Source organism: Ochotona curzoniae, unplaced genomic scaffold (genome assembly GCF_017591425.1).
Source record: "Ochotona curzoniae isolate NIBS_2020 unplaced genomic scaffold, NIBS_Ocur_1.0 contig_3432, whole genome shotgun sequence".
In the NCBI taxonomy this organism is placed as follows: Eukaryota; Metazoa; Chordata; class Mammalia; order Lagomorpha; family Ochotonidae; genus Ochotona; species Ochotona curzoniae.
Genome location: NW_024465859.1, coordinates 19,567,799 through 19,585,212, shown reverse-complemented (window position 1 = coordinate 19,585,212; position 17,414 = coordinate 19,567,799). Strand labels below are relative to the sequence as shown.

The 17,414-nt window shown below is 44.9% G+C and overlaps 1 protein-coding gene across 3 annotated transcripts in view; it reads right to left on the bottom strand.

Annotated features, from left to right (window-relative positions):
- Positions 1-17,414, bottom strand: part of ALKBH3 (alkB homolog 3, alpha-ketoglutarate dependent dioxygenase) — a 40,009-nt gene that overhangs the window by 20,190 nt on the left and 2,405 nt on the right. For 2 of the 3 annotated variants that reach the window (XM_040980138.1, XM_040980139.1), the window contains exons 2-8: positions 17,222-17,378; positions 16,817-16,926; positions 15,582-15,616; positions 13,363-13,410; positions 9,982-10,085; positions 7,836-7,924; positions 2,091-2,300 (exon numbers count right to left, since the gene is read on the bottom strand). In XM_040980138.1, the coding sequence (XP_040836072.1) occupies positions 2,091-2,300; positions 7,836-7,924; positions 9,982-10,085; positions 13,363-13,410; positions 15,582-15,616; positions 16,817-16,926; positions 17,222-17,300 (675 nt within the window). In that variant the 5' untranslated portion in view covers positions 17,301-17,378. The remainder of the gene's footprint in view (positions 1-2,090; positions 2,301-7,835; positions 7,925-9,981; positions 10,086-13,362; positions 13,411-15,581; positions 15,617-16,816; positions 16,927-17,221; positions 17,379-17,414) is intronic. The other variant, XM_040980140.1, reaches the window with a different exon arrangement.

The window sequence follows — 17,414 nt, the reverse complement described above, 5'->3', positions numbered from 1 at the left end:
GAAGCCTATGTGCAGAAGCTCAGCCATACTTCGCTGGCAGTACAGTTTGGTCTGGGACAAGCTGCCTGCCAAGGCTTCCTGCCCTCTGCAAAGGCTGGTTAAGGGCTAAGGGTACACATTCGTTCAATAAGACACTGGCAACTGACAGTCTTCTGCTAACAATAACCACCACTTCTGTCTTACCCAAAGCAAAACAAACTAACGAATGGAAATGACAGCAACAAAAAGTACCTAATGGCATATGGCAAGACACCCCGATATACTGCAAAATACCATGGATGGAAAGTCAAGTACACATCAGGAGAATTGCCTGTCCATTAACTGAACTCTTACAGTAACATATCTGATGAAGACAAGATATGAGCGCCAGCTGACTATGGATGATGTGGCCTAAGATTAGGTCACATTCACAAAAACCCCACTGGCCTCCCACACTGACTGCTCTGCCTTAAAGACGCAAGGCAAATGATCAGGGACTTTGACTTCAAATGCAAAGTTCAAGCCCTGAAGATAAAATGATCTGAGGTCAGCTCGTTTCTTCATTTTTCATACTGTCTTTCATACTTGTAAAGCCACACACTTTTAAACATTCATTTTTTGTTTGTTTCTTTCTTTCTTTGAAAGGGAGAAAGAGAAACAGAGGAAGAGAGATCTTCCATCTACTGGCTCACTCCCCAAACACCCACAACTATCAGCACAGCCAGGCTGAAAGCTGGAGTAGGAAACTCAGGCTGGCACTCCCACGTGGAAGGCAGGACCCTAAGAACTTGGGTCGTTGTTTCTTGCCTCCCAGAGTGCACATCAGTAGGAAGCTGAATCAGAAGCAGAGGCAGGACACAAACGCAGCACTTTAAAGTGGGACACAGAAGTTCCAAGTGGCAGCTTAACTTGCTGTACCACAATGTCCACCCCAACACTGCAGACCTGAAAAAAGTAATAGCCTTTGTATCCTTCAAATGTCAAGTAACCTGAACTTGGACATGCCATCATTGCTGCTGATAATCTGGCTTCAGTTTTCTCTTCATTAGATTCCTTCTCATTTCAGGAAAAGGTAAGAAGGAACGAAGATGTTGAGATGTTCCCCCACAGAAAGGCAGTCACACTGCCCCTTGGAAAACACCTGTTTAACACTTGCTCGTGGGTGTCTGCCTGGGGTCTCTTTCCTTTCCTTCCTGTCCTGTCCCTTGCTTGACTCATCTTTCCACAAATGCCCCTTCACATCACTTACCACAACAGCGAGTTTTCTTTTTTAAGATTTAATTATTTTTATTGGAAAGGTAGGGTTACAGTGAGGAACAACAGAAAGAAAGATCTTCCATCTGCTGGTCCATTCCTCAAGTGGCCACAACGGCCAAAGCTAAGCTGATCCGAGGCCACAAGCCAGGAGCTCCTTCTGGGTCTCCCATGTGGCTGCAGGGTCCCAAGGTTTTGGGCCATTCTTGATTGCTTTTCTAGACCTTAAACAGGGAGCTGGATGGGAAGTGTGGCTGCTGGGACATGAACCGGTGCCCATGTGGGATGCCAGCCAATGCAAGGCAAAGATTTAGCCACTAGGCTATCACGCCAGACCCAACAGCAATTGTCTAAGTAATCAGTAATGCTTCTCAATACCATTACACTACACCTGTATCAGGACAGAGACCATAGCTGCCCTTCCCAGCAACACACACCTAGCATCTGGCACAGGGCAGGTGGATACAGGAATCAATGAATCAACGAATGGATACGCACACTTGAAGTCAAAAGTTAACTATGGTTTGAATCCTGGATACTCTACTTCTAATTCAGTGCCCTGTTTGTCGTTGGGAGGTCAACAGAGGATGACCAAGTCATGCTTGGACCCCTGCACCCACATGGGATGCCTGGAGTAGGCTCCTGCCTGCTGGCTTTGGATTGGCACAACTTCAGCCACTGTGGCCACTCTCTGTAACTCTGCCTTTTGAATAAAAATAAATAAATCTTCTAAAAAATGCTTCATCAATAAAATACATGCTCCTATCTTGTAGATCTGAACATAGGAGCTTCTGGAAACCACTTTTTGTTTGCAGAGTAAGGAAGCAAGAAGAGCACAAATCAAAGAAAATACTCACTGGGGAGGGCTTCTTCCTCATCTCAAAAGTACGTGTGGCACCAAAGCTGAGGGAGGCGATGACAGGGCACCGTCCCAGCGAGGGCTCATCATCGCTGTGCCAGTCCACGCTGTCCTTCTCATTCCGGTACAGATTGCAGAGCAGCGAGTTAAAGGTGTACCCCGTGTTCACTTCGATGCGCTTCTTCAGGGTGCTCAGCACGGGATGCCACTGCAACCAACAGGCCAGAAGAGGGCAGACACTCACATAAGTTATACAGTGGCAGTCCCATGGGTAAAGGAAGGGATAAACTCAGCCAACCAATAAACAGGAGCAAGGAATGAGTAAACCACTTGGAATGTGACTTTAAAAAAAAAAAAAAAGCAAGAATAGTTTTAATTCCTGCCCACTGCGTGTATTTTAAAGCAAGCTAACTGCTATCAATTGTTGAAAAATTTGGTATAACAATGTCCATCTACCAATCACACCTATTTAATTTGAAACACACACATACACACGCGTCATTACATTTAGGGTGGGCGCCATAAAATCTCACGAAGCAGGTAAATGGTACATTACAGTAGATATATAAATAGGTACTTAGCAAAGCCAGATGGAAGTCTTTAGAGTGAAACCATTTTCCTGCAGGGTAGCCTTCTGTTTGTTTCACTGTTTGTTCCACTTTTTAAAAATGATGATGAAAACTTAGGGCCTCCCTAGGCAAGGGTTACACTGCTGGAAGAAAAGCAGCCAAGGCTGTTGGGCATTCTGGTCCTGGTTAATCCCAAATCTGTGTTAATTATACCAGTGTACCAGCATAGTTACCTATTCTCTCTTTTTTTTTAAAGACATGTGGGGAAGGTGGGGAACACCCAGCCAGGACATGTCACACTGGTCCCCAGGCAAGGGTGCTACAGGTTGCTGGAAAAAGGGGTCTAAGGTTATACTGGAGTGAGAGTAGCTGAAGGCATACTTGACAGGGGAGGAATGACGTTTCCATGCACCAGGCCACTGTACTGGCAGGTAGGCATGGGAGCTGAGACAGAGTGGTTAAGAGCAGAGGAACTGGAGGGCATGTCTGTGTCAGGCCAGGGCACACATCCACATGGGAGACCTGGGCTTGGATAAATAGTATCACCCACCACCCTTTGGCATATGCAAAAGCTGGGGCTGAGGGGCATGCCAGGCTGGGCTAGGCCACAGTACCCACTTGGAGGTGAATCAGGCTAGGCAAGGCAGGAGCACCTATGGATGTGCACAAGGGCCAGATGGGATGTCAGGACTGGGCTAGCTTGCAGCATATGCTGGTACATGCAAAAACCGGAGCTGGAGGGAGGCCTCATGGAGGTTACTGGGGATTGCCCTGAGTAGACTGTGGCGTCTGCTGTGTGTGTGAAGACCAGGTGTGTGGCAGGATAGGCTAGGCTAAGCCACAGCACCCATCAGTTCAAGTGAGAGATGGAGCTAGAGGCATAACTGACCAGGCAGCTCCATCCACCAGCATGTGCACTGGCTGGTGCAAGTGCAAGATAGAACCTAACCCTTACTGAGTGGTGCATGTAAGAGTCAAGTGTGCAGCTACCCCAGGTGAGGCTTCCTGGGGATCTCCCCCAACTAGGCCTGTGGACTCAAACATCAGCCACAGGGTTGGCGTGTGTATGTTAAAGGTAGGAGCCAGGAGCTGCAGGCCGGTCTCCCAAATGGTGGTAGGGATCCAAGCTGTTGAGCCATCTTTTACTGCTTTTCCAGATGTATTAGCAGGGAACTGAATTGAAGCAGAGCAAAACATGACACAAACTGATGCCTGCGTGGGATGCCGACACTGTAGGTGGCAGCTTAACTTGATATGCCACAATGCGAACCCTTCAGCTGATACTCTAAAATAATCCTTCACCTTGTATGATTTTGTAACCTCAGCTATTAGTTATTTGGAAACTAACAGTCCATGGTGTTAAACAGGAGTTCCAAATACTGCCATGTTACAATGACCACCTCCGCCCACCAAAAGAAAAAAAAAAAAAACCACATCCATTTTCATTATCATGATCTAATCCGGAAAGGGTAAGTCATCAAGCTCAAAATGCCAGATAACAGTTCTCAAGAATTCTAGTCTGCTTGAAAAGTCAACTTTCATTTTGTTTAGTAATGAATCTTGTCCACTATTTTCCTTGAGAAAACACACACTTCATTCAGTTTATGAGAAAATATCTGCTAAACACTTGAGTCTGAATAACAAGTGTGTTCATCAGTTCTAAGAATGGTCCATGAAAAAAAAAAAATCGCCCGTTCAGCTCACAGTTTAAACAACCACAGCAAAGCAGCAGGTTACTTCACGTACTCACAATTGTTTTTTAAAGATTTATTTTATTTTTACTGGAAAGTCAGATATACAGAGAGGAGAAGAGACAGAGAGGAAGACCTTCTGTCCACTGATTCACTCCTCAAGTGGCCACAACGGCTGGAGCTGAGGCAATCCAAAGCCAGGAGCCTCTTCCAGGTCTCCCACATGGGTGCAGAGTTGTCCTTGACTGCTTTCCCAGGCCACAGGCAGGGAGCTGGATGGGAAGCAGGGCTGCCGGGGATTTGAACCAGTACTCATATGGGATCCTCGCATGTGCAAGGTGAGGACTTTAGCCGCTAGGCTACCACACCAGGACATACTCAGAATTTAACTTTTAAGGAGGCTAAGTACTCAGAGACCAGGATTTAGTAACACTAATGAAGTTTCCTGCTTTATCAAGGGGGTATTCTTTTATTAATTTTTAACTTATTTTTATTATCATCATTTTATGCTATAATTCCATAGACCCTGGGATTTCCCTTATCCCCTCCCCAATTTCCTCCCCGCTCACTGAGTTCCCATATATCATTACCATAGTACAGTTCCCCAGACACAGTCATATGTCCATCATTGCGGGCATGGACAATGGCAGAGTCCAGCATCCTACTGTCAAGATACAGTAAATAGTTCCATTGGGAGTTCATCTTTGTATGGAAGTAGAGATGCATACTGCATTGCATCCTCACATCTGGATATGATAGTCTCCATCACACAGCTACTGCACATCCTATCAAGGGGGCATTCTTAAAATCAGTACAGAAGTGAAGACACTGCTTTTAAAGCCTGTATCCTGTATTGGCGTGTTCCCGTCCTGGCCTCCACTCCTGATTCCAGCTCCTGATTTACGCACACTCTGGGGGATCCTTGGCACTTTCATGGGAAACCCAAGCTGAGCTACAGCAGTTCTGGACATCTGGCAAATGTACTACTGCATGAGGGTTAGCTCTGAAAAGTTTTCAGAAAAAAAATTTGTATTTTAAGATGTTAAAGCAGATGTGCCTGATGGCAAAGAATACAACAGCTGCTGGTACCGTTTGGGAGCAATACCTTCATTCATATTAAGAAACCAGCAATTCAACCCATTTGTGTTTTTGCTTCATCAGTGCAAATTCAACACAGTGAACAGGTTGTAGCCTTGGGACTATTATGAAAACGCAGACTCTCAAAAAAGTGTTTCAGGGGCTGGCACCATGGTGTTATAGTATGCTAAGCCTCCACTGTAGCACCAGCATTCACACGGGTTCAGGTTCATGTCCTGGCTGCTCCACTTTTGATCCAGCTCCCCTTTTAAGGCTGTGAAGGATGTTTCAAGCTTTTGAGTCCCTGTATCCACATGCAAGAACTGGAAGAAGCTCCTGGCTCCTGGTTTTGATTGGCTCAGCTTTGGCCACTGTTGCATTTTGGGAGTGGACCAGCAGATGGAAGGTCTTGGTCTCTTCCTTTCCCTCCCTTTCTCTCTCCTTATCTCTATAACTTTGTCTTTCAAATTGAAAAAAAATTAATATTGAAAACAAAGCATTTCACAAACTCTCCTAAAAGGGTCCACAAATTACACCTTAAGAACTTCTGTTTTATGGAACTCTTTGAATGTCTGTGTTATATGTGTGGTGGTGAAGGGATGGAAGTTCAGCAAAGGAAAGCGTATCAGTGAGACTACCCCATGGCTGTCGTCAGAGAAAACAGAGAAGGAGATGTGAGAATTCCTTGGCTTTGATGTAAAAAGCACAGTTACGGTTGACATTTTTTGCTGCAGCTGTTAACATTAAGCAAAATTTTTTTAAAAGCAGCAACAATAAATATAACATAGATCAGCAAAATGTTATGAAGCAACCCATGCTCAAGAGAATAAACTCCAAAGTGAAATTAAAATAATACTAGCAAGCTACACTTCCTATTTATTTTACAGCTTTAAATTTACCCCGAGGAGATAAAGAGCAGGACTACCTCTAGCATTATGCACTTGAAATAAGAAGAACAAGAATGTAGAAGAGCAAGGTGGCTTTCCTACAACGTGACTGGGAATGCCATTAGCACCTGCCGACTTGCTAAGGGACCAAGCACTGGGACACCTCTGAGTTTGCATTATGTTTCTGAGTGGCTGTATATTTTTCTTGGTTATTTTTGGTAGTAAAGTACATAGAAAAGGAGGAGATGGGGGATAATGAACTGGAGGATTAATTTAGACTCTCCAACCGACACTATATCCAGAGCCTTCAGAGCTGAATGTCTATATTAAAATTCAGCGTCATCTCACTGAGTGGTGAAGACATGGTATCCTTAAAAGACACTCAGGAGAAGAGTATGAGAAAATTGAATCACAGAGTATGAGAAAACTGGAATTCACAGAAATGCAAGAACCTATTCAAGGGAGTTTCAAATTTCTGTGGCATCCTGGGTACCACAGAGATGCCTCTGGGGGCCACAGCAGGAGCAAGGTGAGGTCAAGGCTGTGGACCTGGGTTTGTAATGGAAGCTTCATCTGCACAAAGATGGAGAGAAGCTGAACAGTTCGAACCTGCTCCGTCATGCTTTACGGTTACGGTGGCAACAACTCTGAAGTTACACAAGCACCCTAACATACACCACTCCTGAGTGAGCCCTCTTTTACAGAAAGTCTGTGAAAGGGGTTATTGTTGATTTTGTTCCATTATTCTATACTATTTAATAGCTGTATGGTATTCCAAACTCCATGTGTGTCATAATGTATGAGAAAAAAGTCATGTACTCCCTTGGTGCTTTGTCCCTGAACATTTTGATAAAATGGTGGCTTGTGTTGAAAAAGTACTAGAAGTTCTAAAACCTGTCATAGTTCTGTGCAACCCAATATCATAAACAAAACTCCATTTTCTTCAAAGTCTCTTTCAATGAAACACAAAATCAGTTGCCAATAGTGAGTGTCCAGCAATTCAATAGGGAACTATTTCTTGGCCCTTGGCTCCTCTCTCCTCTAGACAGGTCTAAATAACAGACCAGAATATCTCTGTCTCCTGCAACACAAAAGAGGTAGCAGAGATGGCCAAGGCCATAAGAAGCTGATAGTCTGAGAAAGCAGCCATTGCAAGAACTACCACATCAACAAGAACACCAGACTGTTAGGCAAGCAAAGGAGCCTGAGAAATGGACTAAGCTGTTCTGACCTTGCTGCTCCATCACCAGGGTGTACACAGAAGAGTTGCCATCAAGAAAGCTTGGGGAAAGGACATATCAGAAGTAGTTCATTTTCTTGAAATTACAAACTCTGACTCATTTTTTCCTTCTTCTCCAAGTTCATTCACGGGTCAAAAGCACACAAAAGGGTGTCTGAGCCCCAAGGGTTTTTAAACCAGGAACCCCCAGGCTGCCCTGCAAGGTCATTCATGGGTATCTTATAATACTTAACAGTACACAGGCAATAAAACTATACCAATGACAAGACATGCACATACGTGAGGGTTTGGTTCCATAGTGATTCTTGAATAAGTGTAAGGAAGTTCTCCGTACCATGCTGTAAGTCTTGGTTGTGGATAAGTTATATCTAAGGAAGAAAATACAGGGCTTTTGAGAAGGCCGAGTAGTGCTCCAGGCATACCTAATTAGTGCAGACTGCGGGTCTTGACACGTGCAAGAAGCTACAGGCCACACAAAGGTGGGGGCGATGGGCTATGACCCTGGATCTCACGTTCAGAGAGGATCTGGGTGGCAAGGGAGTACCATGAGTCAGAAGGCAAGGCAGGAGAAGGCCCATGGCTGTAAGACCCCAAACCAAAGCGGAGAGCCAAATGAGTCAGAAGGAAAAGCAGGAGAAGGCCCACGGCCGTAAGACCCCAAACCAAAGCACAGAGCCAAGGGTGTGCGTGATTCGCTTTATTCAGTGATGACACAATATAAGTGAGTCACATGCAGGAACGGCCAGGCTCCGAATAGGAAAGGTCTCAAAAGAGCAGACTAGGGAGCTTGCATCCTCGTAGCAGGAATCTGTGGCACCAGCTCCATGTGACAATCTGGACAAACTGGGGCCACTGCAGCGATCTTGTGAGCTAAGCCTTCACCTGCGGCACCAGGTTTCCACATAGCCGCTGGTTCAGGTCCAGGCTGTTCCACTTCTCAATCCAGCCCCCTGCTTATGGCCTCAGAAAACAGGAATGCTGGCCCAAGGCCTTGGGCCCCTGCCCGCGTGGAGTCCCAGAAGCTCCTGGTTCCCAGTTCCAAATTGGCTCAGTCATTTGGGGAATGAGCCAGTGGAAGGAAGATCTCTCTTCTTCTTTCCCTCTCTCTATAACTGACTTTCAAGCAAAAGAAAGAAGAATATATATATGTCTATATATATAGTATATATAGTATATATGTATATATACACACACTATATAAATATATAGATATATACCTAATACAAACGTCACCTGTGTGCGCAATGTCGCATCAGCCCTTTGGATTCTGAATGGAGAAAGCACTCTGTCTGCAGCACATAACTGATTCTAGCTGGAAGTTTCTGCTAGCTATCCAAATTTATTTAGAGAGAGATCTTCCATTTTTCCTCCAAAACAATAATAATACAAGCAACTTAGATTCACTGCAAGCAATTAACATGCATAATCTCACTAGTAAATATACAACAACCTTAAGAGGTAGGTACTATTAATCAGTTTAATGTTATAAATAAGAAATCCGAGAATTAGTGAGTTACTTAACTGTTATTTGCTTAGCACATATCACTTTGAATGACAGAGCCAACAATCAAAGTCAAGTCACCAAAAGCCTCGCTGTAAAATCCCTGAGAAAATTAACTGCCGCTCTGATGGGAGTAACAAAAATGAAGCTAGAATATAACTTTGCTACTTTCTTTACAGGAAACCAAAATTCAATAGGCCAGAAAGGAAAAATCTGTGCTGGATCCCATCCGCCCCCCAGTGCCCGCCTAGGGTATAGCAGGCAGGGCTGGCTGGTGGACAGCCAGAGAGGCGGGCTCCAAGTAGGCTGTGTCTTTAACTGCCGCAGCTCCTTGTCAAGCTCTGGAGAGTTAAACATGCTGAAGCTAAAGGGGACCGGACTCTTGTGATGAAATTAAAATGAGAATCAGAAATAATCAAGAAGAAGGATTGTGAAAGAATGCATGCCATCTAGGAGCAGAAAATAGAAAGCCTGGAAGCTTCTATGAAGAAAGAAGAAAGTTGGTTCCTCTTGGACTAACAGGCAGTGAAGGATACTAAGGGTGGGAGGTATGGGAGCACGTCAAAAAACTCACCAAAAAAAAATGAAAATCAAAGTTTATTTTGGTAGAAAATGTTGAAATCCAAGCAGTTTTTCCACAACAGGAAGTTTCCATGGACTGGTTGAAGACCTCACACATGTCAGCCAAACCAAGCTTCGTGCAGTTCCTTGAGCTCTAACCTCCAAACTCCGGCCACAGTGTCCCCAGCCTCTGCCTGGAACACCTGTCCCTGTCACCCCTGACAGGCTGATCCGGGTCATCCTTACTGCCTCAAGTTGTCAGCGCTGTTCAAGACTGGCTGTGGTGAGCAGAGGCCCTGGCGTTGGAGAACATTCTGGAGAGGGACCAGACAGCAGCAGCTGTGGTATGCGAGATCTACTTACTATCTCTGAAGCCAGTCCTCTGCTTCCAGGGCACATCTCGACAGAGCTGTTCCAGCATGCAGTCAGCTTCTTTCCAGTCAACAAAGCCAGGATACAAACGCACCCTGACACAGAAAGAACCATTATTAATGACAGGAAAGAAAAAGGGTGGGGCAAAGTCTGTTAGTGGAATAAATTCATCTGGACACTAGCTTTAGTAGGTAAGCAAAACCATCTTTTTTAGTTTTTATTATGGGAAAGGCAGACACACAGAGAAGGAGAGAAAGACAGGAAGACCCTCAGTCTGATGATTCATTCCTCAAGTGGCCGCAACAGCCGGAGCCGAACTGAAACCAGGAGCCACAAGCTTCCTTCAGGTCTCCGTGCAGGTGCAGGATCCCAAGGCTTTGGGCTGTCCTCAACTGCTTTCCCAGGGCACAATCAGGAAACTGGACGGGAAGCAGGGCTGCCAGGATATGAACCAGTGCCCATATGGGACCCCGGCGCATTCAAGGTGAGGACTTTAGCCACTAGGCTATTGCTCCAGGCCCAGTAAGTAAAACTATCTTACCACTTCCCAGACCAACAGGTACAAAACAGACTCCTTTCACACTAAGGCAAAAAAAGAGGAAAGGAAGGTGGAAGGGAGTGCAGATGCAACGGGCTTTTGTAGGCTTTGTTGCAAACACCACAACATGGCTGAGCTGTGCAACTTTGGTGATCTTTCTGAATTTGGGTTTTTGCATCTGTAACCTGAAGATTGTATCTACTGCTCAAGGTCACCTCCAGGGTTCAGTGGAATAACCAAAAACACTCCTGGCTCTGTGCTATTCTAACAACGTGTGGGGAACACACATAATCCAGCAGTTAAAAGGCCCAGGGTCCACACTGCAGCACCTCAGCTCAATTTCTGATTCTAACACTTGACTCCAGTTTTCAGCTTATATGGAATCGGGGGAAAGAGGGTACAGGAGAGGGGGGCAGCAGTGATGGTTCAAGCAACTGAGTGCCTGCTACACACATGAATGACATGGACTGCCAACTCCGACCTTCAGCTCTGACCCAGCCTTACCCACTGTGAGCATTAAGGGAGTGAACTAGCTGATGGGAGCTCGCTCTGTGTGTGCGTGTGTGCATGCATGTGTGTGTGTATCTGCCTCTCTTTATCTTCTATTCAAATAAATCAAAAGTTAAAACACAACAAATGATTTGATAGTGTTGTAAGTCAGAGCCATTCCTAGGAAAAGCTGGAAGTCATCACGCCTGTGTCAAAGCAAACGCAGAAATGGAGTTCTTTCTCTCACTGAACACGCTGTTTGCAACAATGCCAGGTCAGCTCAGGATTGTTTTGGAAGCCTTTCGCCAGAAATACTTGGAAAGCCCGTGGAACTCTCTCCCACAGCCTCAGTGCTGGCAGCTCTTCCCTCTGAAGGTGTACTTTTTTTATAAGAGCCATTGCTCATTTGATGATACATATGATTAATGATCAGATGTAGGCCCGGCGGCGTGGCCTAGCAGCTAAAGTCCTCGCCTTGAACAGGTACCGGGATCCCATATAGGCGCCGGTTCTAATCCCGGCAGCTCCACTTCCCATCCAGCTCTCTGCTTGTGGCCTGGGAAAGCAGTCAAGGATGGCCCAAAGCCTTGGGACCCTGCACGCATGTGGGAGACCCGGAAGAGGTTCCTGGCTCCCTGCTTAGGATCGGCACAGCACCGGCCGTTGTGGTCACTTGGGGAGTGAATCATTGGAGGGAAGATCTTCCTCTCTGTCTCTTCTCTCTGTATATCTGACTTTGTAATAAAAATAAATAAATCTTTAAAAACATAACAATCAGATGTGATCAAAATAGTACAGTTGATTTTCTCATGTCATTGTTAAACCCAAAACTGACTATCACAACAGCAGTGCCAACAAATCGTACAGCCTTCCAAGCCTAGCAGAAGCCCTTGCTTAGAGCTGATATCAACGCATAGCAAGTAACCTCCCAACCTGTGACACCAGCATCCCAATAGAGTACCAGTTAGTGTCCCTGCTGTTCCATTTTCAATCCACCTTCCTGCTACTTGCCTGGAAAAAGCAGTGGAATGTGGCCAAACACCTGCATGGTGGACCTTGAAGCTCCTGGCTTCGATCCGGCTAAGCACTGGCTACTGCAGTCATCTGGGAAGTGAACCAGCAGATAAAAGATTGTCATTGTCTCTCTCTCTATCTATATATATAAAACTTTGTTTGTCAAATAAATACATCTTTTTTAGAAAGCCCTTTACAAGTGCTTTATTCAGATGTGTCTGTTCTAGCATATTTGTTTTAAATGTTTCATCATTTTATAATGAGAATTACTATATTCATGCACTAGCTGATGTTTTCAAAATTACAAATAATGAATATGCATTAAATAATATATTCTTTTTTAAAGACTTATTTATTTTTATTGGAAAGATTTATGGAGAGGAAAGATAGAAAGATCTTTCATCTGCTGGTTCACTCCCCAAATGGCTGCAAGGGCTGAAACTGAGCCAATCTGAAGTCAAGAGCCAGGAGCTTCTTCTGGGTCTCCCATGTGTGTAGGGGGTCCCAAGGTTTTGGGTCATCCTCTACTGCTTCCCCAGGCCACAAGCAGGGAGCTGGATGGGAAGTGGAACAACCAGGACATAAACTGGCATTCATATATGGGACACTGGCACTTGCAAGGTGAGGATTTAGCCATTGAGCCATCATATCAAGCCCAATTCTTTAACTTTATTGAAATTCACCCTTAGGCAGCAATGTTACATAACGTTATATATGATACTATATTTAATGTAGTAGTAGAGCATCTGTAGCATAGAAGTTGAGGTCCAACCAAACTCTGATGTTAATCTGTGTTAACATCAAGAAAAAGTCTTCAATCTCCCTGTCCCATTTCCTCATCTGAAAAACTGGGGTAGAAATAGTTACTATATCTGACAAACAGGTTATGAAAATATTCCTTTTAAAAATGTTATTCATTTTCATTTGATTTGAAAGGCAGGGAGACAGGCAGATTTTCTACTTGCTGATTCACTCAGGATTCTGCCAGACCAAAGCCACGAGGAAGGAACTCCATCCAGATCTAGGTCATGGGTGGCAGGGACCCACATCCCTGAGCCATCACTTGCTCTTCACCCCAAGGTGTGTATTGGCAGGAAGCTATGTCCAAAGTGGGGGAGCTGCTGGGACTTGCACTCCAATAGGAGATGTGGGTGTTCCAAGAGGACTGGGAAATGTTTCTAAGGTAGAAACACAACATGAAAAGGAGAGATTCTTGTTCTCCATGAAATTAATGGACAGGAGTTATATACTTCAAGTAAGTGAGTAGATTAATACAAGGAATTATAACTGGGGAGATAACAGCAGTCACTTTCTAGTGAGAATTCACTTACGTAGATACTCCAGTGGGTGACAGGCTGATCTCATAAACACCCTCCCTGCTAAAGGAACAAAGGAAACACTTGTTAGCAGGACAAGCAGGAGGCAAAACAATATGTCCCACCCTGCTGAGGTCCCAAAGTCCTCGGGATGCACAACCTTAACCTTGTTCTCCCACTGAGATGAGAGACAAGATGGCACCATCCATCCACGGCAATGGAACAGAACCCAGAGAGGAGCAGAAACATCGAGGCAAAGAATGGGATTAAGAAAATCACAATTCTGTTTACATTTCACGCAGAATTTAGGTTGATATAGTCCAGGAATGTGTCTCACAAAGGGGTGCTGAAAAAAGATCCAGGGATAGGGGGTGCCTGTAAGTGCTCTGAGCACTTGCTGCTCTCAAGGACACCCGTCAACTTCCTCCTCTGATGCAAACCCACAGTTCCCTGTAATCGCAGTCAAGCTTGCTGTAACCCAGCCCTCTCCTCTAACTGCTCCCGTGGATTCATCATCCTCTAACACATCACAACCAACCCCTGAAAACACCACTGTGTCTCTAACTCCATAACCTTCTACCTGCAAGAATGCCTTCCCACCCCGGTACTCCCAACCAGCTCCACCCAGTGAATGGATTTGCTCTGGTGGAAAATTCTAATTCACCTTCCAGAAATCTGAACTCATCATCACTTAACTTATCCTAACTTACTCCTGTCATCCGACACCTTACTTGAAGGCTACTGTGTCCTGACGCGTAAGGCCGTGGCCTGTTTACATGTCAACCTCATTATAGACACTGGGTACCCTGAGGGCAGGACGGTCTCCTACTGCTTCCCAGTGCCTGCCAAGAGGCGCTAGCCTTCTGAATCTAATCAAACACAGAAGCACAGAGATCCGGTGCACAGGTGCAGGGTGGGGAGGGTCACGTGAAGAGACGATCAGACTGGAGCTGTGTGTTGGCTCAGTACCCTCTCAGAGGCATTTTATTGAGCCTAGCTACACAGGAACAGCTGTGATGTCACCCTTTGTCACAGGCCTGAGTACTTCTCTTTGAGCTGAGGCTCTGAGGGCGATCTTCAAACCCCTTTTTACACATACAATACTTGGCACACTCCTATAAGTTATGCACAACAGGGACAGGGATCCAATATTTCAACGTGATCTATCTGGGACATACAGAAATGGGCTTGTTTTAAATTAGAACACATTTCTGGCTATTAAAAAACAGCAAAATGAAAAAACAAACAAAAAACCAGCAGACTTTCAATAATAACAATAATGAACAATGTCTAGGGTCAAATTGAAATGGTTTCTGTCAATTTCCTCTAACTTGCGAATTCACAGCTACCCTGCTTTTTTGGACCAAATATCCAATCTGTATTTAGTAACAAGGTTCTTAGCCTTTACAAATTTCCTGTATTACCAGTGAAGGCAACACCATACTGTTATTTTTGATATAATCAAAGACTATTAGAGCCAAACTGAACCTTCAGAGATTACATGGTTCACACTCTTAACTTTAAAGATAGCCCTGAAGTTCAGAGAGATGGACAGACACCATAAAGAGTAGTTGCATATCTAGCCAGCAACATTTGAGTTATTTTCAAATTTCCTTAGTCATACAGATCAACAGTCAAGAACAGTTCACTCCTGGGTGAACATACACCTTATGCATATTTGCTAAAAAATAAGAGGATAGTTTTTACTGACAATTGATCTCTTTTAGGTGGAAACTGAGAAGCAGGAAGAGCCAAAGCTTTCCCATCAACTGTGGGCCAGAACATTTTAGGCACTAATCGACATAATGGCTTTTAGTATCATTTACATTGCAATCACTCGGCTTTAATAAGTGGACTATCAGGCCACTGAGATCGCCAGGGGCCGGGATAAGCATTGCCTGTAAAATGCTACTCAGAGATCTCTTGAAGAGTTCAATGATGCAGGGGTAATAATCTTTATTGACCTACGTGATGCTCCAGCCTACTGTCTGCAAGTATCAGGGACACATGGCCAGGGAGCCGACCCTGAGTCGCTTTCAGGTGTGGGCATCTTGTTGCATTTTCTATCCCATCAGGCAAATTCAAAGTCTTATCAAAGACATCTGAGACAGGAATATCCCAGGCTGCAATTAGGACACTTAGTGGGCCATTCTTTTCCAGCTGGAAAAGCCAGAGTGAGGGGTAATCCTGGCCTCCGTGTGTCATGACAGGCAACAATGAGGCAAGTCACTTACTCAATCACTCGCGGCTCCGGAGCGCGTCGTGCCACCTGCAAGGAGACAGCTGATTTACGTCTAGGACGTGACCGACTGCCAGCTTGTCAACGGTCCCCTGTTATTCCAACCCCTTTCTACCCCGGCACGGGTGCTTGCTTCCATTCCTACAACTGCTTCACACTTGCCAGCAGATAGGAAGAGGATACAATCAGATTTTATCAGTCTTCCTGTTGTCCAGACAGGAAGTCTGGAGAAACCTTTCCAGAAAACAGATTAAAAAAAAAACACATCATGGATACTAAGTTCTTCTGACAATCGCAACATGATATAAGCAAGGCACATCGTTTTCTTTAAAAGAAGTTTGTGAAAGGTAGAGTTACAGATACAGGGAGGGAGAGTAAAGAGAGAGTCTTCCACCCTCTTCCATCCACTGGCTTACCCCCTTGAAGGCCACAATCGCTGGGGATGAACCAGGCCAAAAATAGAAGTTAGAAACTCCATCTGGGTCTCCCACACTTAGGCCGTCTTGTGCTGCTTTTCCCAGCACATTCATAGAAAGCTGGGTTGGAAGTAGAGCAGCCAGGACTGAGGACCGGAGCCCATATGCGATGCTCACACACACACAGGCAACAGCTTAACCCACTGAGCCACACACTGGCCTCCAGATGCCTGACTTTTTGTAACCCTTTTTTCTCATATTATTAAAAAGTGAATCTTAGGCATTTTTTTACATCTTTTTCCATGGAGAAAAGAGCAAAGCATCAGGTATTTTTCCAAAATAACTGAAATTTCAATCCAATTTCAAAAATATTTGCAGCATTACCACTGACTAAAAGATGATTTTAGGATCATCAAAACTAAAACCTGCCTTGGTTAATGCAAGGTCTGGTCATGCTGTAATCTCTACCTTCCGGGTACTGTAGAGCCTCCACGCATCCCCATTACCACCAAACATAAATGGGGAGAAGACACAGGGACTCCTCAAATACATTAATTAATTGAAATACTTCCTATTCATTAGTAGCACAGTCCTTCCGCTCTGTTATTCACTAGTGGATTTATCCAGTCACTATTTCATTGTACTTTGAATATATCTTTATTGTTAAATAAAATACCATATGTGTAATTGGATATTGTGAGAGATTATAGGTAACTTTAAAGACTTCATTTTGAGCTGAAAGAATCAGAGTGAGAAGGTGAGACAGATTCAAAGGCAAATCTTTGTAAGAGTTACAGGGTAAAATCGGACTTACCAGCTGGGGTTCTTCGAACACAAACTCTCTTAGAGAGCCAGAGAGATGATGCTCCTTGCTCCTCCAGGTCTGAGCAGGTGTTTGGCGGAGATGGCTTGTGGGAGTGGTAGCTGAAAGAAAACAGCAAGCAGCCTCAATATGCAGAAAGTCACCCACTGAGCAAGGGCCAGGAACATTCACACGGACTTGAGTGACCTCGGCAGAGGGTGAAGTCAGCAGACCAAAGATGGGGAACCCCACCGTTAGCTTACCACCAACCAAATCAGACAACAGGCCAGCCACATTTGAAACAATTCCTGAGCATCAACTGAAACAACGAGCAGAATAAACCAAAGTGTATAAAGCAAAGAGGAGACAGCAGCTGTCCCTCCCAGCAGCCCGGACGGCATCCCCACGGGCTCTTGCCTGGCTGGGCAACACCATGGCTTCTTGAAGGAGCAGCCCAGGCTCCCTGGACTCGGGCTCGGCGTCTTTTGTCTTCCATGTTAACCAAAACGTAGTGGGCTCTGAGCTCTCCGAAGATCTCATTCCTGATTTAAACCACACGGTGGAATCTGCTTCTCTTTTAAGAAAGAAAGAAAGATGCACTTAGTCAGGG